Source organism: Folsomia candida, unplaced genomic scaffold (genome assembly GCF_002217175.1).
Source record: "Folsomia candida strain VU population unplaced genomic scaffold, ASM221717v1 Fcan01_Sc001, whole genome shotgun sequence".
NCBI classification, from domain to species: domain Eukaryota; kingdom Metazoa; phylum Arthropoda; class Collembola; order Entomobryomorpha; family Isotomidae; genus Folsomia; species Folsomia candida.
Window position 1 is genome coordinate 14,379,680 of NW_019091193.1, and position 26,995 is coordinate 14,406,674.

General features: G+C 36.7%; 2 protein-coding genes across 5 annotated transcripts; both read right to left on the reverse strand.

The window, feature by feature from the left end:
• Positions 1–24,652, reverse strand: LOC110842922 (acetylcholine receptor subunit beta-like 2). 4 transcript variants are annotated; one of them, XR_004834552.1, is made up of 24 exons: positions 24,405–24,652; positions 24,217–24,255; positions 24,040–24,161; positions 20,153–20,197; positions 18,229–18,255; positions 18,041–18,096; positions 17,944–17,970; positions 17,159–17,178; positions 16,950–17,080; positions 14,699–14,718; positions 14,604–14,613; positions 14,199–14,266; positions 13,769–13,845; positions 13,210–13,221; positions 10,099–10,170; positions 9,973–10,014; positions 9,770–9,889; positions 9,474–9,543; positions 7,693–7,869; positions 7,358–7,446; positions 2,740–2,834; positions 1,535–1,564; positions 359–1,437; positions 1–235 (listed from the first exon to the last, which is right to left on the reverse strand). XR_004834552.1 is itself a non-coding variant. In XM_035850650.1 (24 exons), the coding sequence occupies exons 1-23, from the start codon at positions 24,490–24,492 to the stop codon at positions 1,261–1,263; spliced, it is 1,614 nt and encodes a 537-aa protein (XP_035706543.1). In that variant the 5' UTR covers positions 24,493–24,652; the 3' UTR covers positions 1–517; positions 1,231–1,260. The 4 variants fall into 4 exon arrangements, 2 of the variants coding, with proteins under 2 accessions (XP_035706543.1, XP_035706541.1); XR_004834551.1 differs by having other exon boundaries at positions 303–1,437; XM_035850650.1 differs by having other exon boundaries at positions 1–517; positions 1,231–1,437.
• Positions 24,653–25,222: 570 nt separating this feature from the next.
• Positions 25,223–26,672, reverse strand: LOC110846357. Its single transcript, XM_022093080.2, has 4 exons — positions 26,277–26,672; positions 26,110–26,188; positions 25,904–26,040; positions 25,223–25,843 (listed from the first exon to the last, which is right to left on the reverse strand). The coding sequence occupies exons 1-4, from the start codon at positions 26,398–26,400 to the stop codon at positions 25,719–25,721; spliced, it is 465 nt and encodes a 154-aa protein (XP_021948772.1). The 5' UTR covers positions 26,401–26,672; the 3' UTR covers positions 25,223–25,718.
• Positions 26,673–26,995: the final 323 nt, after the last annotated feature.

The window sequence follows — 26,995 nt, forward strand, 5'->3', positions numbered from 1 at the left end:
ATTGCTGCAATTTCATTTTTTATTTTTATTTTAAGATTTCACTCTGATACAGTTACATATTTACATGAAATTATGACACCAAATGTGTAAGTACTTAAGTGCTTATTTATTACATGTGTAAATATACAAAGGGCCTTCATATTTAGAACAGGACACGACGTAGACAGCGACTAGATGCTTCTTGGCTAGTGGTGAAAGTTCACGCAGACAAGACGCAGTTGTAGGTATTTTCTTACTGGAATAAAAGTGAAGGTAAAACGCTGAGGTAGTGAAACTCTAATTTCTACCTCATCTGTTCTCACCATTTATCTTAGAATTCAAGGGAAAGTGCTGATAAGACATGTGCTCATGCTCATACCAGTCGGACTGCTGGATCCAAAATAATCAAGTGACGCATCAATTTTCCAATTTTCTCAACTAACTGCCATCCCACTCTCGGATTAGGATGGTTGCTGGTGAAGTGAAGGAGGTGATGTTCACAGCAAGCATGGATCTTGCATCATTGTCTTTACGTATTCTAGATAAGCGGAGGAAATAGTTTTACAGTTTGTGCCACCACAAATTGAACTGGATAATTCATAAATGGAAACAAGGTTGACTGGTTAGATTGTATAATGTGGGGTGTCAATATTTGCCTTCCAGCCGGATTTTGCACATAAAGCGAAAGTGTCAATGACAAAGTTGATTTGTTGGAAAGACCTTTCCCTGATTTATTCCTAGAGTGGGGAGAGAGACGGCTCAAATCTTGCTGCTGGATGCTGGCTGAAACCAACATTCATCTTGCCATATATGTAGTTGGCTTTCCTTCCATCTGACACCATTATCAACTTTCTTCCTCCCCCTCATTCCCTGGTCTGTGCTAAAAATGTTCAATTTTCTGGAAGCTATTTACTTATGTACGAGAAACTCACCACTACGAAGCTTACATATACCGTTCTCGATTCTCAAAATATTGAGGATTCTTACATTTTCATGTACATATTTTTATTGTTACTTTGTAGAAACGACACTGCTATATTCCTTTATATTTCATATCGAGTAAATAATACTACGTGTCTACAGATATTCAAATTCAATCTAAAATATTTGATTTTTATGCTGCGTGATTTTGTTTGATAAGGTTTGTTTTTATTGACAAGGTTTGGTCGCTGATTCCTGGTTGATACCATGCAGGGCACTGTTGTGTTAAGAAAATTGGGTTTAAATATGTGCACAATAAATAAACTGTACAATTGTTGTAGGCGTGTTGTCCTTCATTGATTATTGGGTGACGTGATTCTTGGGTTTTTCAACAGACGTCCGCTGAAAATAAATTTCAGACAAGACTTGATCAATGGGAGATCTGTCGTCGTAAAGACTTGGTGCTTGCAATATAATTAGGCAAGTTCCAAGGACGCAGGCCAACGTAAAAATCCACAGGAATAGGCGGTCTAGAACCTAAATATATTTATTCAAGTTAGAGTATAATATGTAATAAGACTTGTACAAATAGCGTAATGGAAAAAATGATGGAGTAAGATACTTAAATGCCTACCATCGCTACGTATTTCCAATCTTCAATCACCTTTTAAGAAAAAAAGGTCACAGTTTAGTGATTACATACGAAGGATGAGTTTCACAAAATACATGTACACAGACGCAGAGTTAAGCCCAGAGACCCAAAATTAGCAGTAAATTCTCTAAAGACTTTATTGTTCCTAAGCCTCTTATTTCTTTCATTAATTCTCATCCATCATTCTCCATGAAACACTGTTCGTTTCGCATCGGTGCAGACTAAAAGAACACTACTCACTTAAGATTAGTCGTGCCACTGTGAGTGCCAGTAATGCAATGCAGTGGCACTGAATTTTCAAAATGACTTGATAAGGACAACAATTTCCAGCTAAACAATTTCCCAGCCTTGTACTAACTAATCAAGCCACAGTTTCTCTACACGAACAAATACAGCAGCATCGGCTACGCGGCTCTGTGTTTGCTTTGTGCACATACAGAACGAAAACTAGAAACTCCAAACAAACTAACCTTATGACAATGACAAGTCATTCATCCTGCCAAAGTAACTAACCACTGGCAGGATGGACGGAGAAAGGGTGGGCTGTGGGATTTAAGGTTGTTGGGTTTAAATGGCAACTTGAGAAATCCATTTGAGCTTCGCCAAGTAATTCTCGCAAATTTAAAAGTAGCTCACATAAATCTCTCGGACCCTTCGGCTCGGCTTCTGGGATCGTGTCACCTAACGCTCTCACGCCAACCACAACTTTCACAACTAAACTACACAGTAGTCTCTGCAGCCCTGTGACTCTGTGCTACATGCTGTAGACTGATTTCCCCCACTCACAAGGCTACATGATACTGCATACGTATTTCTCTTGTGCGAGCCTCCTGCATACTCATGCCAGTTCAAACCTGCTGAATTGCTCCAATAAATCTTAATGATCCATCAATTTCCGGCTTAATGTCATTCTGACCAAGGAGTAAATATCAGTAAAGTTCATATTCCTTGGTATAGCTTACAAACGGTGAATGACACAGCAGGAAAAAAAAGTTTCTTTGAAATGTAAGATGCAAGGTTTTAAAAATTTGTGACCAAAGAGTACATGACTCAACAGAGCAGTGCGTATCTGTGTCGTGCTGTTTATTTTAAGGGCACGTGTAGATGATATTTCCTAAACTATATAAATGACTAAACTTGGCCACTTAAGAGTCCAATGAGACTGGAAGGCTCGTTACGTTACTTACCTCGTTATCTTTGTCTGCCTCCTTGATATGTTGAGCTATAAATTGTACACTCTTGAGTGCAGCTGATATCTCTGGGCTGAATGGCATTCCCAAACCTGCAATACGCAAAGCAAATATCAAACATATTTATATACATGCATGCATATTCCACGGTTAAACAATTGCAAAAGATTTTAGGCTACATACTTCTCTAGCATTTTTACGCAAATTAAAATCCCTACATGTGCATATGTAGTTTGCATACAGATACATAGTTTTGACCACAAGGCTGCAACATATATAAGAAGGGTTTCCATATATTGCTCATCCGCTCTCCTTATGAGAGTAAACTGTGGTCTGGATATTAATACCAGTATGCAGCATAAATTACATTCCTTTGACGAGTTTTATTAAGGGTTCCGATTTCACTGGGCCAACACCACCGCCACTCAAACTGTGCTGCTGCAAGGTCTGCTTTGGAGATGAGGAGGAGGAAAGTAGTTCGGTGCGGTATTTCCACTTTCTCTCGCACGCCGTAGTGCACACCCGATTGCTTAAACAAGTATAGACTTCCCTGAGCTTCCTGTCCGATAAGAAATGGTGGAGAAAGTACAAAAGAGTGGTATCTGGAGCAAAATGATTATATTTTTGTGGCCGTCGTTAATATCTTTACGGTTTTACGACACGATTGAGAACATCAAAGGCTTCCCTCCATCCATCCACTAGGCTACACTATCTCTCCCAAGAAGTTTTGCTCACTTAGCTGATAACTGAAATTCCAACACTTTTGCGGCTTCCTAACCCTGAGGAAAGTTGCGAGACAGTGTAACTTATCTCTTAAATTAAAAAGTCTGTAAAACACTACCAATGCGAAATTACTTTTGCTCGCTCAACTTTCACCAAGTCTCCAAAATGAATTTTCTACAAACCTGCATTTCTTACACTGTAGTATTACACACGAATATCAAGTGGATTCGAATGTACCGAATTTCTGCACGATGAGGATCCATGCAACACTATATGCACATACACCAATTTGAGTTGATTCTGATTCGTTCGAATCCAGATCCTACAAAATCCAAACTCGGATTCATTCTAGCTATTTAATACACTTTACAAATCCTGATAACCTTGAAACACTCACTCGAATTATAAACCCTTGACATTTATTAAAGCATGTACAACTAAATAAAGCTCTCTTTAGGTATTATTGTTGGGGAACATCTGCATACATATGTAGTCTCCAAGCCGATAATCATTGTAAGCTAAATGTGTTCAGATATTGGACGAACGATTGAAAATAAACCTCTAGAAGCAGCAGTAGCAGTTTGAATAGTGGAGGACGAAGAGATGCCACTCATTCGAATTCCAATTAATAATTTGCATGCCTCCAACCGACAGCTACATGGTCCTTGGTACATCGGGAGAGATTCAAAGAGCAATTTCGGCCTAATGATGACAATTTATCTGCAGGTTCTCTGCCTGAACTATTTAAAGGGACACCAGAACTGAAGAATCAAAGGATAACCGCGACGGCAGGATGGATCAAACAATTCCAGTTGGCAAACGGCCTCTGTGCGAACATTGGTCATTATATTTTGTGGTTCACTGTGCATGAGTCGGTTTCCTTTCTATTGGATCATTTGTGAGGACATCCTAAATTTATCAGGCCAACCTATTCTTTATCAATATACCGACTTTGTTGGGTGGTCAAATCTGGATTTGACTTTGTCTTGTCACCGCTGTCCTACGATGGATAAATGGGAGAACAAACCATCAAAACTGAATTTATGATGCTAAAAGCGAGTAGTTATATAAATCAAATGTGCAAACTTTTAATGTATTTGCGCATGTTGTAATTATTCTTGCATAGTAAAACAAACAGCGACGTGGTCTATTTTGGAAATTTTTCAAACTCAATATGCCCATAAGCTAAATAAGTTCCCACCAGCACATCAAAGAGTAGTGAGATAACCTTCAAAATATGTCCAAGCTAACCTCGGTCTCATTTCTCTTTAATCATTGATGTATGTTTTGTCATCAAAGTGTGGAAATTCTGTTAATTTCGACACGGGTTTTGTCAGGGAAAATATACAGTGGATAATTCCTATCTCCTATACATGGTAAATTCATCAACAACCCACTGCTTGGTCGAGGTATCCTTCGTGCAGTGTAACAAAATATACCTATATTTCTGAAAATTATGTTACACTTATTTGCAGCATGTAGCGGAGGGATGCAAGAATTGTGGATGTTGACGTTAGGTTGTACAAGAATAATTTGATTAGCTGCAAACGAGTATCTCATCAACATCTCTTCTAAGCTATGCATAATTCATAGGGAAAGTAGAATTAAGACGGAAATAAGTAATTAAATCCATTTCCTCCCCTGCGACTCTAATTCTGTATTATCCGTATCTGGAGTAAAACCGAGGAAATTAAATCCACTTTTGTCGAGTGGTGGAGAGGAGATTAGAGTGGGGGGAATATATGGGAAAGAGAACACGTTGTTCATTGAACAGACACTAAACTTACGTGTAAAATCTTGCCCTTGTTGTTGATAAAATTTATTATTTTATTTATTTATTTATTTTCCCGTTTACATAATCTTATTGAGCAATGTGGAAGTATACGAAACTGCTGTTGATTCAATTGAAACTTTTGTGACAAGCGGTTTCGAATATGCAGTTAGAAAAATTACGATTAGAGATTACGATTAGAGAAAAATGGTAAATATTATTTTTCTCTATAAATCCGACCCTTAGAAAAACAATTGGAGATTAACTTCTTGGACTACAGGTTAAAGATTAATAGTATAAAATGGAAACTCGTGGATTAAGGATTATAATGTAAAACCAAGATTACCCTAGCTTTAATACGCAACCACACATATATACTTACATGTGCCACCGTGTAGCTTAGCATGAAAAAATCTCGTCCATCCCTTCGTCATAATATGTGGACATGCATTTAATTTATTATACTCTCCTTGCTTGTACATAATTTTCTGTTTGACGTTGGGAACGAGTTAGCAAATAAGACTATCGTATAATCTCCCTCCCAGATAAGTGTGTTGAGCAAACTAGAATCAACTTTGAAGTGATGAAATTGGAGGAAAGTTCTAAGGAGGGGAGCTTCACCACCTGCCCCTCTCAGATCTTGGTGTGCTTTGCATATGTGGTAGTGTCCCATGAGTGTACTAAAACCCTGAAGTGGTTTCAAAAAAGTTGAGATTGCTACTGGATATGATCAAACAAGTATCTGGGATTATAAAAATGTAAATTTTATCAAAATCCGATCAAAATTGGATTTTTGGTGGATTTTTGAAGTTGGTAACTTTTTGTGGTTTTCACCGCTTTGAGTGGGTGTGGCGGGCGCAAATGTGGCCATGGAGTCAAACCACTTCAGGGTTATAGTACACTCATTGGTCCCTACTACATATCCAAAGGGCATCGAGATCTGTGAAGGGCAGGTGGTGAAGCTCTCCTCCTAAGTGGGAAAAGCAGCGTTTTGCCACTACCACTCACAGATGCAAGATTCAGACGAATACGAATATGAATTACTCTCTCACGTTCTCTCTTCGTCCCTCACACTTTCATTGGACGACACGATGATGATGACGACAACTGAGGAGGGGAGCTTGCGAGGTTGATAATAACAGATCCTGATGCCCTTTGGATATGTGGTAGGGTCCCATGAGTGTACTAAAACCCTGAAGTGGTTTGACTCCATGGCCACATTTGCGCCCGCCACACCCACTCAAAAATGCTCAAAAACCGCTTTCACTCCGGTTTTCACTCACTCAAATCCACGCCAAAAATCCAATTTTGCTCGGATTTTGAAATTTCTTTCACCATTACACTCCCAGATAGTTGCTTTCTTCAATTCGATATCAAACTCAATATTTTCGAAATTATTAGTATTTTTAAAATTTAAAATTCTGAATGAGCATTGTTGTAGTAATCCACAACGCAAATTATGCCTGCGAAATAATCATCATCAAAATTGAGTTTGACATTGGATTGAAGAAAGAAACTATCTGGGAGTGTAATGGTGAAAGAAATTTCAAAATCCGAGTAAAATTGGATTTTTGGCGTGGATTTGAATGAGTGAAACCTGGAGTGAAAGCGTTTTTTGGGCATTTTTGAGTGGGTGTGGCGGGCGCAAATGTGGCTATGGAGTCAAACCACTTCAGGGTTTTAGTACACTCATAGGACCCTACCACATATCCAAAGGGCATCAGGATCTGTTATTATCAACCTCGCAAGCTCCCCTCCTGAGTTGAGAGAGAGCTAAGTGAGTTTTAATCTGTTCCATTCTTGGGTTACGGAAAATACCATTATTATAAGGAAATGAATACCACTTTTCCTCGCTCTCCGTACAATCCTCGTGTCCCGAAGTAATGGGAAAGAAAACTGTGGCGCAACTTGAGAAATCATCCAACCACGCGGTTGTGAAATTTTGTAGGATGGTTAAAAATGTATCATGTTAATTGGATGCAAGCGTTTAACAGAAGGGTTATTACGCCCAGCGGCAAGTTCTCGTTTCACAATAATAAGGAGAAAGATTAAGGAACGACTAGAAAACCTAATGAGTTTAATCTAAAGAAAGTTTACGAAAGTGAATCTGAAACGAATTACCTCCACAAGAGTCGTCGGAGAAAGATTTCATACGTCGTGAATGGTCCACGCTAGACTCTTCCGTCCGAGGACTAGTGTCGTAAGCCCCCCTAAGCAAGAATAGAAATATTTATCCCCAGCAGCCCCATACGAGTTTTTTGGGGTTAAGTACCCCTTTCAACGTTCATATAGGACATATGTATGTATACTTCTATTGCTGCTTGGGGCATGCACGCATGCAACTTTTACATGGTGTCATATACAGACGGTTTCTTCACGATTCTGTGAAATATGTTCCCGCTGGGTGTGGGACGAGTGGCGTAATATTGGGCAAGTGTAGTAGAAAAATATCGTACCCTGTGCCAAAATTCATGCCATAGTCATTATTTCCGGCTGTGGCAGAAGTAGCTGTAAAATCGCCCTCGTAGGCATATATAGGACGATATTCTGGTCTCTTCATACACAGAAAGCGTGGCATTAACTCGAGAAACACCTTCTTCACCCAGGGCGACATTTTATGAGTTGAGGGAGATCTGTGAGAGAGAAGAACATGCATTACTTTATGGCAGTATAAATATGGAGAATCAGGTTTTGAATTAAATTTCATTTTTCTCTCCAAAATAATGTGTATGCACATTGCTGAATTATATTTAGACTAGAAAATGAGCCATGCCATCAACAAAGGGTCCTTTTATTGATTCTCACTTAAATTTTTGACAGCAGACATGAATAGAAGCCAATACTTTTATAGGAAAATACGGATAAGCAGTATCCATTTCACATTAAAAGCTGTCAGGGCCCAGATGGTCTATTTTATCTCATTTGGGGTTTCGGCAGATGTTTGGCATTGTTGGCTATCGAAAACTTAGGCACTGCATTTGAGAAGACCTATGTCATGCACTTGCACAATCGTGTGATATCCTACATTCAACATTTGCACTTACAAGGGAACTTTAAGTACTATCACATCTCGATTTCCTTTCGAATGGTCTTAATTGATAAATAATTTAGTGTAGCTTAAACTTTGTCATATGACATACGGTGCAAAATCACGTTTTTGCGAAATATTTGGCGAAAGCTGAACCAAAACGTGCAATTTTTCCAATGCTTTTAACAGATGTGTAGATAACAGCCTTCGGAGTAATGAAAAGTTTATAAATTATATACCTGTCCGCAATTTTATGCTGATCACCAATATGCAGAAAAACTATGCAAACATTGGCCAATTTTATTTCCAATAGCGAAAATCTGCAAAATTTTCTAAATTTGTATTTCGTGGTATTTAGTGGCATAAATATAGGGCGCCCTATATTTATGTGCCCTATATATACATATGCCAGGGTCCCTCATAGATGAGATTTACTCAAGTTTTCCAAAAGGCTTAAAATCTTGAACGAGGTATGGAAAAGTTATTTTGTTGAATATGTCAGAAGCTGACGATACAAATTTCCAGAATTGTTTGCAACTTTCTAAAATAAATATAACCAACAATTTTGAAAAAATACGTATAATAGAATAGCATTGGTCATTATATTTTTTTCGTGAAAAATTGCGGGTTTCAATTTGCGAAAAATTTCACCCTTTCTAATAAGTAATTGAAATAAAATTATTATATTGAAATAATAAGTTGTAATAAGAAAAATTATTTTTTGAAAACTTTTTTTGCGCAATGCTTAAATAAAAGAAGTTTAGCATTGAAATTTTGATAAAATTTCAAAAAACCACGAAATTCAAAGTTAGAAAATTCTGCAGATTTTCGCTATTTGAAATAAAATTGGCCAATGTTTGCATAGTTTTTTTGCATATTGGTGATCAGCATAAAATTGCGGACAGGTACCTATATATAATTTATAAACTGCATTTCATTATTCCGCAGGCTGTTATCTACACATATGTTAAAAGCATTGGAAAAATTGCACGTTTTGGTGCAGCTTTCGCCAAATATTTCACATAAACGTGATTTTATACCGTATGTCATACGACAAAGTTTTAGCTACACTAAATTATGTATCAATTTAGACCATCCTAAGGAAAGTCGAAATGTGACAGTACATAGGGTTCCCTTGTTAACACTATAAAAACATGGTCCACAATTTTAATGACATGCAAAATGTAGATTTATACGACAAAAAGTTACCTGAAGTGTACGTTGAGGTTCAGAACTGTGACCGAGATTGACAAGGTGACAAGGACCATTGTGAATAGCATTAAAAACTCATACATTAACACTAGTTTGGATGCACAAAAATTACCCTAAATGCACAGCAAAAAAATGTGATAACTGGAAATTCTTAGAAAATATGTTAAGTGTATTTTTATGACCTAGTGCTATTTCAGTCTCTACATAAATACACAAATAGCATATTCAATTAAAAGGTCACCACATTTTAAAAATGCTCGTTTTATATATGTAATGCATCCAAATTAGCGTATAGTATTTTCCGAGAAGAGGAACTGCCAACGACGTGGGTGGGATGATTTCAGCCAACAAGAGGAAAAAAACTGTCAAGCTCAAGAGAATCGAAATACACAATGTAATCTTCTCTCCCGAGTCTAAAATTTCATCCAGAAAGCAGAAAATCAGGAAGGAAAAAATGTATATTTGTAAATAATTTCACACTCATTTTCTGACCTACCTGAAGGCAAGTAAAACACGAGTACTGTGAGGAAAGAAATACCTGCACAGACATTGAAACATTACTTCATTTTTCTTAGCCTCGTCCATCTTTTATTGGAAAAATTCTAATAAACTATGGTCTTACCAATTACTGGTATGATAAGATTGACTGTATAAAACAGAGTTTTCCGCCGCATTGTCACATTGAAGGTTATGTCTGAAACAATCAACACATATAAAAGCATGCCACACAGCGTGCCAAAGTTAGCGCAGACATACAAAATATATTCATAAGACCAATTTGCAACTCTCTGCTTTCCTGACGTGTTTCAAATGAATTTTGAAATTCTATACATACATCCCAATCAGCCACTCATCCAAACGATATCACTAGGATTTCAAAACGTATGGAAAAATAATATCCTTTTAGGATTCCCCTATCGTACATACGTTTAAGTACACGAGACTAAGGCTATCAATTTTCAGACATTTTGAGATCCTAGGGATGTCATTTAGATGAGTGCGTAATTATGTCAGGAATGTGTGCACAACAAGACGTATTCAATTTTATAAATAGTTCCACCTAGTGACTTCTCTAGTTGGTTTAGATTGGCCTACTAATCAAATTTATCCGGTCCACTACCATCATCAAGGGAGATTGTCATAAAATTAAATTTCGCTCCTGCTCAATCTAATTACACCGTAAAGAAAGGAAACGAAATAAAAGGAAAGGATCAGGCAAGTTTCCCAATATGAAATTTCTTTGCAAAATTATTATTGAATCTCAACTCTATTTATGAGCCAACAGAGTGAATAGTAACAGCAACAGAGGAATTAATCTAGCTGATGACGATCCAGGAACATTTTTAGGCTTTGATTTCAGGGCTTATTTAAGTGAAGGTGAAGTAGCAATAAAATTCAGTTTTGTACAAAGTATGATATTGTACCAGCGCATTTATTACCCATAAAGTTTCGATTACCAGTGTCTCTGCAAATGACTTTCTACAAATTACGTTTATTTTCAGAACTCGAATCGTAAAATTAAAGATTGGCAAATTAATAAGGATGCAGGGAGTTTGCAACCTTTTCATATTTTACAAGCAGTATAAGCACATGAAACTCTTTCCAAAGCAGTGCACATTTTAGTCAAACACGTCATGTTTCTTTCCAAGAACTATACTATTTATCTGTGGGATAAAAATATCAATTCATGAAAAATAGTCAATATTAATGCTCGCAATGTTATTTTTCTACTTATGAGTACTTTTATTTCCTCTTTGCATCATTGAGATTACTCTGAAGAGAGAGAAAGTGGGGAAAGAATTGGTCCTTAGCTGTTGGCTCCTGCTTGGAATACTGGTTGCATGAGAATCATAGTGAAGAAAAGAATTCTTCAGGGAAATTCAGGAAAGTAGTACAAGTTAGGACAGAGTGCAGACGAAGGAAAAGCACACATTTGATCTCGAACATACTTGCTCAGGGAGTTATTCACCACTCCTCATCCGCCATGCAATTCTCTTTCGTACAGGAATCGAGATTTTAGTAAGAGAGGAAATCTCACTGCTTTTACACACATATACACACACACATAAACACATTTGTATGAGAACAATGTGCGAGTGCACAAGTGGGTGGGAGAGCAATGTCTTCACTTCACATTTTATGACTGGTTTTGAAAAGAAGTTGAGAGAAATTGAGATAAAGAGAAATTCTCTTGATATGGCACATTGTTCAAATACCAGAGCATAAAAACTTTCACATTGTAGTTAAGATGGATATGTGTGCTTGTACGTCTAGGTGCATTTTCAGTGTACGACCATGAGTCATATCATTACAAATGTACACTATGGTCCTCTTGTGTACGTACTCCCATATCCAGCGTCTATTTTCGAACACGTTACATTTTACAGTCTGAAAAGCTCGAAAGGTTTTCGCTACATGGATTGTAAAATTGGATGAGAACGTATCCTCCAGGCGCATCATACATATACTTGCTCCTGACATGGAAAAAGATTTTGTGCCCCCAGTATATAATAATCCTAAGCCCAACCCACATAATTTGTGTACACCCAAGAAATGGCTCAAAATATTTGTTCAGACCGCTTGTCTTGCTTCAGGAAGAAATGTGGAGGATTTGTGCCAAGAAGGAATGAGAAATATTGTGAAAGGATACGACCCCATAAATCAAAATATTTCCTGCAGTTCATGATATATCTCATCTAGCGTCATGAATTTTTTCACAAGCCAATGTGATTTTTCGTTATTATGTCCGTTTTGTAAATATAATTCAGTGTACCAAACAGTTGAACTGTTTGGTTCTGAGTCGATTCAGAAGAATAATAAAGTGCAGCTAATAATGCTATTATATAGATGCAAATGCATATATGAAATTTTAGCAAAATATTTAGCACATGCATATGTACCATGATCAGGCTCCCTATCAGTATTAGTGACATAAATGTATATACATACATGCACACGCCCTTGTCTTTACAGTGTTGGACTTATCTTTTGACGGACGCAAGGTTAGGTGACATGTGAAATTTTATCTACGTTGTGGACACATAGAACACCGCCACTTAATTTATTACAATTCATTCTCATTCTTCTTCTTCAGCATTTTGACGCAGGGCATCTCAATTTCACAGCAATAGCTCGAGTGAGGTAGCTTAATTATGTTCTCTTTTTAGCAATACGAACAAGCCAGACGGCCTTCTTTCCATTCTTACTGGAGATTTCAGGGAATGTGTAATGAATCGCACAGCATGAGAAAAGTTTTCCAAATTAGGAAATTAGACGTCTAATGATTCCTCCCCGTATAAACTTGAACAATCAATTACACTTGACAAGAATTGTTATGATAGGACTATTACTAGACCCTGCTGACAGCCTGGGTATATGGACGCACGTCTGTACGAATAGCTTAGATTCTGCCACATTCTTTCTGTAATCAGCCATTGTGCGATGTGAGCATTTGTTAAGTTGGTAAAAGTTTACGCAATTAAATGAACCGTCGAGCTAGACGAAGGTTGTAAATGATGCAAGTTTTCAAAGATCATTTGTTAAGTCAACCACAGCTAATTCTCGGCACTTGTTTGAACAGTTTCACCAGTCCTTTCTTTGTTGTTAAATTGAAGGGAAAACAGTATTTCAAGTCTCAACAGCAATGATTGGTTGGTAATGAAATTTAGGAGTATGATCTAATGGACATATTTATGCATATAGATTTTTATATTTATATAATATGTATGTTTACCTGGGTATGGTTCTTCGGAAAGAGCAACATGATTATGTCTCTGACCAGAACGCCTCTAAAACTCTAAACACAAGGTTCCGAGTACTGTAACAAAGACTAACTATGTGATTATATACATACAAATGTATCCGTCGAGAATTGTAAGAACAAAGCGATTTTTTGGAAATGTGTAGGATTATTTGGTCGATTGGAGGCCGATTGGTCGAAAAGAAATTTGTTTAATCATACCAACTCGACCATCAAAGTACGAATCCATAACATTCTACTAACTATGTAGTTGATAAAAACAAATAAAATCTAACCATAACTTGTCTCAGAAACACAATAAAGTTGAGTAAGCTTTCATGATGGTGGTGGCTTCGTACATTCACTTCGAATGTAAGAAAATATTTTTCTATCGTATTAAATTCTAATCATAATCTAAATAAATGTTCGCTGAGTTCCTGTTCCGTAAATTTGTATTTCTTGACTTACAATTTAGTCTTTATATTTTTATTCACTATGCGAAACCTTGCGGTGAAAGCGCTCTGGTCAGAGTCATAATAATTTCGGTGTCAACCTTTGCAGCATGGGTAATATTCTTCATTTCGTTTCGCAGGAACTTCCAAAATATCCCATTCCACAGAGAGGTAAAATCTGCGGAAATTAAAGATTAATGAATGTGATTGATACATGATTTAAGTTTTAAATTATATTTTACAAGTGTTCATCTGAAGTTCTGTAGTTATCGGATAATTATTGAATAGAATTATAATTGTATAAAATAATTATGCACTTTCTGCCAGTTTAAAAATCAGTTTGTGTAGAAGAACTTTAAAAAATCGTTTTTTTAAAATTAATTAAATGCATTATTAATTTAATTAGTTATTAAACAAATACTGATAAACCGAGTTTGTGTAGGACATTTTAGGCATTTGAACTTATCGTTAGCCGTTCCAAATATGTGTGCAAGCATAATGAATGAAATGAACAGAAAGATCATCGCTTACTCCTTTAAATCGATTCCGATCGGTACAAGATTGCTCCCAATATCTTGGTTCATGTGTTGCAAATCAACCTGCACGCAATCCAAATGTCATTCATATCACATACGCCACTCCGTCCGTACCCGTCCTTTATCATTTTTCTTAGAAAAATCAGAGCATCATTATTTCAGTTATCTTTGACCAACAAACAACCAAAATATCTCTGATGGGAATTGTTTTGTTTGCAACATTAGAAAATGCTAGAGAATTCTTGTACAGGAAAATGTTACATGGAACTTATTGAGAGCATAACTTTCATTAACATTGCAATGGTACCAAGATGAGGTATTTGAACAAATAGCCTTCACCTTAGACCAAATCACATTAAAATTTTATATTGAATTTGGATAAAAATAACAATCTGCTTACCTGAAAACCACTAAAAATAAAATAAAATTGTTAACTTGCAATTGTAATATTTCATTGTATAAGTACATATACGTATGTATAAAATGCATACTTACTCATATGTCCAGCTCCCAAACTGTGCAAGGATATCATAACAATTAATTTATAAAATCATAAACATTGTCATAATTTTCGATTTACGAACATATGTAAATCTGTATATATTTATACATACATTCACCGTATTTAATTTGGATGCGTAAACCACATCCCTCAACCAGTTTTTCTCAATAGCTCAATCTCTAAGGAGGGGAGGTTGTGCACTATCAACTCACTTATCTCGATGCCATTTGGATATGTTATAGTGTCCTATGACTCAATAAGAACCCCCAAGTGGTTTGATGCCATAGCCGCATTTGCGCCCGCCACACCCAATCAAAGGTGCCCAAAAACGCTTTCATTCCAGCTTTCACTCACTCAAATGCACACCAAAAATCCAATTTTACTCGGATTTTCAAATTTCTTTCACCATTATCCTCCCAGATAGTTGTTTTCTTATATCCAACATCAAACTCAACTTTTTTGAAATTTTTAGTATTTTAAAAATTAAAAATTCTGAAAGTGCATTGTTGTAGTAATCAACAATGCAAATTATGCCTACGAAATAATTATCAACAAAGTTGAGTTTGATGTTGGATATAAGAAAACAACTATCTGGGAGGATAATGGTGAAAGAAATTTCAAAATCCGAGTAAAATTGGATTTCTGGCGTGGATTTTAATGAGTGAAAGTTGGAGTGAAAGCGTTTTTTGGGCACCTTTGAGTGGGTGTGGCGGGCGCAAATGTGTCCAGGGCATCAAACCACTTATTGTCCATTCATGGGACACTATAACATATCCAAAGGGCATTAAGATCAGTGATTTGATAGCACACAACCTCCCCTTCTAAGGTGCTGATCCCAAATGTAAAGAGCGTAAAATTTCACGATAGACTTGAAATTCAAAATTTAAGGCTTCGGTGACCTTAAAAATTTATTTGTACTTCATTTTTATCGCAATGACCTTTTTTCGACACAATGTGACCTAACTTGCTTAAATTGTGCAATCGACTTGAAATTCAATATTTAAGCGTTTTGTGACCTTAACCACTTCAACCCTAGGAGACGAGTTTTTTCATACCTTTCACCCCTAGTAACCGCGAATTTTTACCTCCCTTGACCCCGAAATTTTTATCTACTGCATGACGTTAATTCCTGGGCCATGAATTAAAAAATGGTGTTCCCACCGGAATTATTCTGGACACTTTTTTATGAAAATTGATGTGAATAACCTTTCAAGAAGGAATTTTGAGTTGTAATTTGCATTTTTGAGTTGTGGCGAACCACCCATGTTTATAGCCGAAAATAGCCAACACGCCGAATTTTAAAAATGATTGTAATTGCATGAAAAGTTAGACAAGCATGGAGTAATACTTGCATAATAGTACGTAAACTCGCAAATATTGATTATAGCGCCTAAAGCGCCTTAGGAGCCGATTTTGGGCGGGAAAACCAAAAATCCTTACAATGACTTTAAATAGACAGCAATGACAATGAATAATTATCACGCGAGAGGAAATTGCTTGAAAATAGACTATGGCGCATCTGGTGAATAGAAATCAATTTTAAGCGGGAAAACTAAATTCTACTAATTCCTGGAAATCTCTCAATTTTTAATTTTCCCGCCCAAAAGATATTTCAGCGGCCCGATTTACCCGATACGTAATCATTAATTTTGACGTAGTTTACCCTACCGGCAAGATTATTTGTGGTATATAATTAAATCCTGCAATGATGCAATTCATCAAACTTTTAGTTTTCTCGCCCAAAACGCCGTTTGTGCTACATGCGAGCAAAACAATTTCTCTAATCTTATCGTAAAGCGTTGTTGAATTAAATCGGTGTCGAAATTTCCTTGCAAAAACAGTTTTCACAACTCGGCGTGTTGGCTAGATATAGCCACTTGGCTATAAATTTATTTTGCATCCCTTTCTAATGTTATTTCCTAAGAGACAATTTATCTTCCCGCCTAAAGGGCGGGTTGTTGACTCATAACTCTTGCTTTGCTTTGCTTGGAGAGGCAATGACCTAATTTTTTCCGGATACGACACATAGTCGTAGGCCGGTGTGAACGGAAAATACGCCACATAGTCGTATCCGTTGTCAAGGGTCAATACGACACATCGTCGTATTCCGGTGCCAAGGGAACTTACGCCACATGGTCGTACTCGGCGTAATGGTCAAAAACGCCACATAGTCGTTATAGGGGCGAAGTGGTTAACAATGTACATCTATTTTATTTTTATCGCCATGACCTTCTTGTGACCTACTTTCATAGTGCATGACTGGCTATCAAACGGAAAATATTCGACGTCGATCTCACACGACGATTTGTAGATAGCTGGTGGCTTCCAATAAATTATTCCTTTCGAAGACAATGTTGCTTTCGTCATCAGCGTTACTAATAATAACAAATAGTAGTTAATTACTGAACAGATCAATGAAGCTTATAAATTAATAACAATATTGTGTTTACTACCTTCGTAATTTCCATCCGCACTTTAGAAAGCAAGGAAGGCAATGAAAGTAAAGAAGAAACAGCCAGTTGTCAGTTAAATTTCATACAAGAATGCAAATTTGTTTATGCATGGCTGCAAATATTATGCTATACATTCTAACATTAACAAGAGGATAAGAGATCGAGTATGTGTAATGCAGCAATGAATGTTATTTTGATGGTTAAAGTTATATCGAACTATGTGCATTACTACCTCCCAAAACTGTATGCATAGCGTAAACTGACTACTTGAACGTGACGAGTTTCTAATTCTTCGTCGTTATTTAGTTCTATTTCTGAGTTCACAACTTAATGACACGTTAAATTATGACGCCAAGAGCAAATGACCAAGTATAACAAGAATCATATCTGTAATGTCTTAATTTATACATTGGACTAATTGAAGTAAGCAAGATTCAATAAGATAAGATTCATAAAGTGAGTAGGAGGCATCACTTCAGTTCATTATTTTCTTAATGCATATTCATGTTGACTACTTGTACATTGTACTTCCTGTCTGGGTGAAGGGTTTTAGGAAATATCTTCCAAATCCAACTTTGTATCACATTATCATCTATAATGAACGCAACATCAAACCAAGAATCTTGCTAGTTTCGCCCGTCTACTTTCCCGGATATCTTAAGTAACTGCTTGTCGTATAAAGCAATGTGGTACCAAACAAGTTTAGAGAAAGTCGAACAAACGGGTAGAGAGTGCCATCTTCTTTGACAAAATCAAGGCAGATTCGAACTTAGTACTTGACTTACTTGTTATATAACACGATGTCTGGAAGCCTGCAAGAAACAACAAGAATTAGTTGACAAATCTGAGAATAGGAGGCCAAGGATAGTTAATGAAACGTACCAAATGTGCTCCGATGGGACATACAGCTCCGTCACACCCCCATATTCGTTCGGATCCTATAATTTGGAAGTTGTAATTGCTCAATTACTACACTAATCTTCATATCAGGTGTGTATGGAGTGGTGGGTGTGACAGAGCACTTACACTATTCCATATTCACCTGCTGGTAACGTAAGCTACATACTCACCCAGATAAGTTTGAAATCGTTCCACACCAAGAAGGGGGGCAAAGGATTTCAAAAATATAAACAAATTTGTCAGTGGAATGGATACTTACATATTTGCAATTTAAGATAAGTATGTGGAGGGCGGAGAAAGCATTTTTCTAGTAAAGTTTCCTTTTTAAAGTAACTTAGCCATACATACATATATGGGCATATTTATGGCATGCAGCTTCTACCCAATTTAATTTGCAAACATATCCACTTATTTCTAGTAATTTATCATTTTCACAAACTATCACTTTTCAAAACTTAAGCTAGAAAAGGAAAAGAGAAAGCACCACGAGAATAAGATGGAAAAGGTTCATTAAAACCCATCCCCAAAGGAAAGTTGAGAATCTTAATTAACATGCTACAGATTTCATTCATCTCCTCCTCGTCAGCAGGAGCAATTTACGGATACTTTGTGGTTATATGTAAGACTTGGACCTGTTCAGGTTACTTAATGTTTGTTATTTACATGCCAATTAATGGAGCAGCCTTGCTTGAGATGGAAATAGTGCAAAAGTTAAACAATTGAGCGGAAGTGGAGAGGAAGGAAGCGAAGAGGTTGATGAGTCATTATCCTCTCGCTGCGTATACAGTCTCCTCACACAGTATATGGGGTACGATATACAGATATGAAAGAGCATGTACGTGTCAAGTATTACATTTCTGACAGTTGATTCAAACAGTTTTGTTGCCCATACAAAGGCCAAAAAGTGAAGGAGATGTTGCACTTGGCCGAGGCTTGTCCAAACATCTAAATGAATGGAGCGTTCTCATGTTTAGCCTGCATTTATCTTCATCACTCGCATTCGACATTCGCTTCTTGAAATGGACTGTTATTGGCCCTGTTGCCAGTGAGAACAGGTCAATATTTTTTCCAGCCCATCTCCTACCTTTTCTCCCACTTCCTCTCTCCAGCATTGGACTTGCAACATCACACGCTCGTCAGGAAGGTGGGCTCTGATAAGTTTAAAATAAATCCACCAAACCACCTCCATTTAAGTAAATAGATTCTAGACACAAATTTCCACTTTTGCTACCTGGTTCCTTCCTGCTGCCTTTCTCCCATCGCTCTATCCCTCCCCAGGTGCATACATACATATCTCTTGCTTTCGCCTGATTTCACTTGGAGAAAGAATGCTCGAAGGAACATTGACGATCAATTAATTGATTGCCTTTAAACCTTTGAAGTTCGACTAGTATTTTTCTGGTCCAGAATTCCCAATGTTGGACAATAGCTTCTCCTTCCAGCTCCCAACATGCACTTGGCTAAAGACCAATTAATCGAAATAATTCTTCACAAATAAAATTACTCCTGCATTGCTGGACGGTGAGGGGCAAGATTAAATTTAATCAGAGATAAAGGTTTTGTAGAATAGAATGGGACCAGAGTCTCTTAGAAATGAGCAAAAACTTTGATTAACTTTTTCGATCGAAGCAGCAGAGCATTAAGCCGACTCGAAAATTGATCCCATTCCATTGACAAGGAAAGTAATGAATGTGGTAAAAGGACGCATTATCTTCCTGGTTTTCACGACCAATCAATCAGAATCAACATCCGAACTGAAGAGTAAATGGAAATGATTCTCTTTCACCGAACCAATCCACTTGACTCCGCACTGCTACATACATAAACTCCTGCTACACATGCACCTTACTGCCTATTGGTTAATGCGAGTTTACCAATTTGGCTGCACAATTTTTTAAATTGTCATAATAGAAATTTCACGGTATTAAATTGCGATCAGTCAGAACATGCTGCGATCATGTCATAGGAAGCGTCTTGTCGGTGAAAAGCAGACAAAATTTCGATGCCCATACATGTACACGCAATTAAGCAAGGATTTAATTTTTGCACTTGAAGGGTTGTCAAATTAAAATTAGTAGGGTTAAAAAAACTTACTTGCTCAAGCCATACGTTGGTGGTCATGATCTGGTTCTTCAAATTCTGAAAATAAGTAGATAAGCTAAAGAAAAAACAAGTACAACAGTCACAATCATTATCATCTCACTGTCCCATCATTTTTATAACGCAAAGTAAATATTGGTGAATAAATTGCATGATGAATCACAGATGGTTGGCTTTTTAAAAGGGCGTGAGTAATGGGCGATAGCTCATTATTCATTTTGTAATGGCCTGTGTAAACTGAAGCTCCAGCGTCTATTCTTTTCATACAAAAAAGTCACGCTGAGTTGACATGGTTGACGGGTGACAGCTATTTGTATTCACGTAACCTGTCTAACTCCCGTCTTCCGTTGAGAAAGCTATTATTAGCATTCTTTCTCAGATATAATTTATTAAATTTTTTCCGCTTGGTACGCTTTGTAACAACAATGTAACAATTTCTGAATTTCGCCATGTTGGAGTAAAACCAAATGCCGTAATGGATAGCTCTGCACTGCACAGTAAGATTAATGGTGGAAAATCCAACAAACATTAGCACTCGTAACACGTTTTTCTCAACATTCCCACACTCACGCAAATAGTCATTTTGCAGCCAAAACTTCCAGTCGTCAAACCCCAGTAAATGTTCCTGAACCTGTCGGGCTGCAGCAGACATGTGTAGTCAACAAAAACGATTCAGGTAGCCAAAGTCTCGGGGGATGAAGTCGAAAGATCAGATAGCATGCAAACAAGGCGTAATTTTTATAACTAAAATTGTTTTCAAAATCAGTATGTTGACTGCAAAACTTATTATGCACCTGTACAATTTACTCTATCCTTGTCATTATATTAATACCTATAACCATCACCAACGTGCATTATATTAATACGTATGTAATACTACACTATGTAATACATTGAATTGATATTTGATTTATCTTGCTGTCCTACTCTAACGTGTCGCGTTACTATCTTTCAGTTTGATCTGAAAGATTTTATGCTAAAAATCAACTTTTCTTTCTGTACATAAATTTTAGGCCCATACAGAAGTATTGTCCCTTGTGACATCATTAGTGCCTGAGAGTAACCAAATGGGATTTGATGGCATCATGACGGTATGTATGTATTTAAGCATGGAAAGCTAGCAGTTCGTTTTGCCTCGAATTTTCTCCAACTTTCACCCTCCTATCTGAAATATGACGATAATTTGTTTGCTTTATTGCCCATCAACCACACCGCCCTAAACGTGTGCTTCTTGGAATCCATAATGAGGTTAAATATTTTTTCTTCTTGGATGTTCCACACGATCTCGATTTTCCTGAGATCGTTGAGAATTTGTTGACAAACGAGTTGGGTGAGAGATTGTATCACAAAATTCGTCTCATTATCATAAAAATGTTATGTACTTCATCCTCGATGAATCCTAATATTCCGCTTTTTCAAGACATTTAATTTAAAGTATTGCTCATAAATACACGTATGTACACATTATATGCATACTACATAGTATTTAGGACATATTGAGAATATTTATCAATCATAATTTTGTATTCCAAAACCTTCTCTAGCACCGTGGATATCTTATTTCCGGCACAAGTTGACAAGATGGGGTCCTAGTCCGGTATGATTTGCTTCGCTACTACGAAAAGTGTATTGAATTTTTTTTACATGCTTTCCTTTTCCACCTCCCGGTTTCTAGACTGAATATTATCAAACCTAGACCAGAAACATCCTGCTCTTCTTCTGCTTTACACCTTCGATACGTACAACATGGAACGCCACGACGGAATAAAATTCAATTTCCTCCAGAACAACATAAAACTCACACAAGCCACAGCTTCAACCTACTTTGCCAAACATTACTTTTACACGTTTTTTGTACGGATTTTCGACCAAAGTTGACATTTTCTGATAAAGTGGATACAAAGTTGGTCCTAGTCATGGTTTGGGGTTAGAAATGCCAGTATTTGCATAGATTAATTCGTAGTAAATCAAACGCAGGACAAATATAAATTTCAAAGTACATAAATTCAAGAGTTTTCGTAGTACGCATTGTACGTACACAATTTTCTACATATACTAACTTTACCTCATAATTTGGTCTAAATAAATTCACACGAGGAAAGATCGTTTAAAGTTTTATAATCATAAGCTGCTAAGTAATGATAATAAGATGATCAATTATTTACTTGAGTATGATTATGGCTAAGAATGCTCGCTTTCATGTGAAACTCTAAAATCGGATTGACCTAAATAACCCACAAGTATACCTTCCTTGAGGAGACCTTATTTGGTAGTATTTTATTCTAAATGAGCGAATTTGAAATATTTTAGAACTGATTTCATATTCGCGCATCAATCCCTTGTTCATGTACAAAAGTCACAAAAATACCGAAATGAGAAAGACATCAATCTTTTTATGTAAAAATTACGAGAGTAATAAAATATATGTAGGATTCAGATTTGCATCAATTTTAGAAATATTGCTCCCCAGGATCGAGATGATTATTTCATCTACGTACATATGTATATATGTACAGTTCTCCTGTACGTACAATAAAATTCAGATGCGTACATGTTCGCCGTAAACTAGATTATCCTGCGACTGTAATGCGTCTTATTGAATAATTAATGAATGAGAAAACTAGAAAGTTTGGAGGATGATCCGCAAACTAGAGACGAACATACATATCGCTAATATTTTCCGGATTTTGAGAAGGAAATGCATATTTATAATATTTCAGCCTTAGGAAGATCCCGACACATTTGTGCTCAAACAAGACCAGCGAAATTCATTCTATCCCTGTCGTATTTCCGCTATTAAATTCAGGCTTGTTCTCCAATGTCACACTTTAGAAAGACCATCAAAATGAACCCGTGAAAATTGCTGTATGGTGAACTGTAAGTGCTGGATACAATGCAATGCCATCCGAAGTTCCTCTCCTCTAATCCATCCCGTGCACTGCTCTAGGTTTCTTTCTACATTTACAAATGTAGTCGCAAAGCTGTTTCCATTTACAACCAAGTCTCTTATGCTATCTGCTGCTGGAGACGACTTTCTTTTCTATTATTTTCAGACGACATGAAAAAGGTTGCCCGTTTTAATACCTCGTCTCTTTGTGGCGACTACGGCGAAAAAGGACTTTGTCATTCTTTTCAAAATTGGATTCCCGACTGCATAAGATCAAATTGCTTAAGTAAGGAGGAAATAGTATTCCTAAAAATCGTCCTTTCTGATGGAGATATCAAACTTTACATTAGAACGTTATCGACTTGAAGACATTCTGCTCATGAAACCATGTTATAAACTTTTTAAGTTCAAACTTATAAACAACTTGCTAATTATTTCCGTAATCGAAATGTGCATTGACGCTGAAATTATAATTCTCATGAATACCAGATTACCAATATTGTGTATTGCATCGTTTAAGGATCGACAATTATGTCTCTGTTAGTAATATGACGTGATTAGTCGCGTATTTCCTGTATGCATGTGAACCTACTCTTTATGTTGCATTTGCAACAAATATGTAATGCATATTATCAGTGTGTTATTATTATTATTAGTAGTTCTAGATTTGTGTCTCTGTGAATCATGTGACATAATAATGAGGAAATTTATGGACATATGCATATGTGTGAATTATAGCTCTATGGCACTTGTATTTTTACCGAAAAATATAACTTGGACACAAACACAATGGCATGATGCGTACATACATATGTACATACGTATACGCATCTTGATACCTACGAAATTTGCGTAAGAAATTACACTGTTTGTTATATTCATATCACAACAACAAGCGTATAATTCATTACACAATAGCAATCGATGCAAAATCCTATTTATACATGTATATTTAGAGTAACTATTTAAATGTTTAGTATTATAAGCAACTTACAACATCAATAAGTTGAGAGAGCTTGAGACCTAACCTCACTGTGAGTTTATCCGAATTATTGTACACGGGTCGTATGAGTCGATTATAATTGCTGAGTAAATCATCGTAGAGTCTTTTTGCATCTGTTTAAAACCGAATATTAGACCTTATTTTTAATTTAAACTTTAATTAAAAGACCTGGATTAGCTTGTACGCCATGTTGGACCCCAGTAAAATCTTGAGACACAAAATATGTATTAACAAATGAACTATCGATGAATGTACTTTTAGTTGTAACTTTTAATTTATCCCCAAATACGCGTGCCTGCTACACATTTTCACCCAAAGTTAATGGACGTTATTGTAACTTATTCTTGTACAATTACCTGTTATTATCGACCAAAGGAGAAGGATGCAGAAGACGAATTTGACACTGGGAGGGTAATGGAAACCAAAACATCCATTTCTTCCCATGACCGGAAGTAACGTTTGGATATTTCACAACTGTAAAAAATGGTCTTCTGATTGACTTTTGCTCGTGGTGAAAGTGATCGTGGGCAGTTCACAAGGCTTTGAGCGTGTACCACTGGCGGAGAAAGCAGCTCGCGAGAGAGTGTAGCGTGCTTACTCGAGGATCTCAGATTCACAGTGTCTCAGTTTTTACCTCCGGTAAACTCGGAAACCCACGAGACTCTGTAGCGATGTTGGTATCTCGCCCCATTCGACATTCTTAATCCTAAATGGCTTGCTAAATTTTTAAACTCTTCATTTTCTCATCAAACACTTGAACATATGTATTACCGTACTTTCACTGTAAGACAGAGATCAATATGATTATTGCCGTAATTCCCGTAACAGATTACCGCAACTAAGGATCTAAATACTATTCTACAAGTGAACGGCTCAATCTATGCACACAATTCCGTCAAATTTCTTGTTTCTAATCTTTCTACGGTGAATTCAATCATAAATGTCTGGAAAATTAAATGAACTCGAAAAATTGCGATTTATATGCCTTATAATGCTAATATAGAATTAACATTAATCATGCTGTGCCATTTAACTGTGGTCAATTTTATATATGCAATTTATCAAGCTTTATTTTCCTTTATACTTGACCAAATTTTAGTATAAAAATCGAAACAACAGATGCATTTGCAGAGCAAAAGTCTCACACGTCACGCATCAGTAGTCCACCTTTCGATATTTTACATGCGTTGCTCCTTTTATTTTTATCGGCCTCACGTCAAGAGATACATGGAAGTCCAAATTGGATAAAAGTTTACTAATCTTCTGAAAGTTTTATTTTTCTTTCATGTAGTTGAGAGTATGAACATGAGTATTATTTGATAAGCGAAGAGGTTGGATGTGGAATATAGAAGAACAATATCAATTTAGGTTCCGACCTTGCTTTAAAATTTTATTGTGACTGTGGTATCGTGCGAAGTAGGTCGAATATCGAAACACCACCGCCACCACAGAATAGGATCAAGCAGAGAAAGCGTACACTAGCGTTAATAATATATTTTAAAGTCTCCAAATTGAAGGAAATTACTTCTTGCGTAGACATGGTTTTTCACATGTACATGCGTAATATTTGGAATTAGTTATGACTCACTGTCTCAGAAAAGAAGCAGTAATTGTGATACAATCCTGTTGTACAATATTTTTTGTATAATAATTTAACTCGTGGAATTTGTTCAAGTACTCGGAGATTGCGTGCCTCCAACGGTATTCTTGTCGGGCTTCCGCCCACCCCGAAGTCCCCAAGACCCTAATCTGAAGATCAAAGTTGTGGGACGAGTTTGCTTCTTCTGGCGTCCTCCTAGATAAATTTTAAAAAATTGCAATTAATTCCACTTTTTCACGTTCTTCTACGACTCACCTTCAAAAATTTCAACATTTTCTGGATATTCGTCAACATGGCCGTTGGATCGTTGCTGTTTAATTGTGACTATTCTGGGTATTGGGTGATACACTACCCCGTCGTCTCGTTTTGACCCACGGGGAGCAGGAACAGGCCTGAAAAAGGATTAGTTACTATATTAATTATTTAAATGGTGGTAGATTTTGAAACTGCGCTAATATTACCGTCTTAGAGGGTTGTAGTCACTTGGGTGTGGTGACCAAAATCGTTTTTGGTATTGGCCCAAAGAATCTTCAAGGTTATCTTTCAAGTTGTTTAAAAATTTGTTAAATTAATTATCAAACATTAACTATTATGTAATTCGTATAAAAAGACGATTCGCACTCTTTACCATAATCTTCTGCTTCTAAGAATCCTGATATGGTCCCATCCTCATTAGCTTGGAAATTTGGATATGCGCTCACATTTAAACCAATCCCAAGTAAAACAAGAAAGATGACAATTTTGGAATGCATTGTAGGGATTTAATACGATTTTGGCTGATTATGCGGTTGTGAGATGTTTTGAAAATGAAAATCCGGAGGAATTGTGCGCAGACCTTGAAAAGTACTCAAAATTTATCTAAACGGGTACTCTTAGAAGACTATGTAAATATGGAATAAGGCGTGACAGCAAAGGATTTCTGGTTGCAAGTGTACTGAGCATTGGCATGATTTCCCTTTTATAAGACCACGAATGTGTCGATGATTCAAATTCAAGCATATTAAATTCAACTCCAACTCCAATCTGGACAGAAACATAAATTCCTTAGACTGTGCTCCTAATCCTTAATACTTGTTGACATGATACTTTATGATGATGAGCCTGGAAACTGCGTGGTTATGCCCTCGCATGAGACATTTTCATTCAATCCTTAAGAATATTCTGTGTGGGCGTTCGTGTCCTATTGCATCGATACTTAAGTATGTAAGCTTACTCGTCTCATAACTCATCGCCATCCAATTGGCCTAACAAGCTCAGACCTTTATTGACAGGTTGGTCGTTCCAGTGCCCACCTTTCATCTCAATTTACGCGTGAATACGTAAGACAACTTGACATCTCGTTTGAAA

Excerpts from the sequence above, each read along its gene's own strand:
- LOC110842922 (XM_035850650.1), bottom strand. The coding sequence starts at position 24,492 with ATGGGAAGAAATGGATGTTTTGGTTTCCATTACCCTCCCAGTGTCAAA. Across the intron at positions 17,971-18,040 it reads GTCCCATCGGAGCACATTTG|GCTTCCAGACATCGTGTTAT; the intron begins GTACGTTTCATT and ends TGTTTCTTGCAG. Across the intron at positions 9,544-9,769 it reads TCCTCTTCTCGGAAAATACT|TGCTATTCACAATGGTCCTT; the intron begins ATACGCTAATTT and ends ATGAGTTTTTAA.
- LOC110846357 (XM_022093080.2), bottom strand. The coding sequence starts at position 26,400 with ATGCATTCCAAAATTGTCATCTTTCTTGTTTTACTTGGGATTGGTTTA. Across the intron at positions 26,189-26,276 it reads CTTAGAAGCAGAAGATTATG|ATAACCTTGAAGATTCTTTG; the intron begins GTAAAGAGTGCG and ends ACAACTTGAAAG. Across the intron at positions 25,844-25,903 it reads AAATGTTGAAATTTTTGAAG|GAGGACGCCAGAAGAAGCAA; the intron begins GTGAGTCGTAGA and ends AAATTTATCTAG.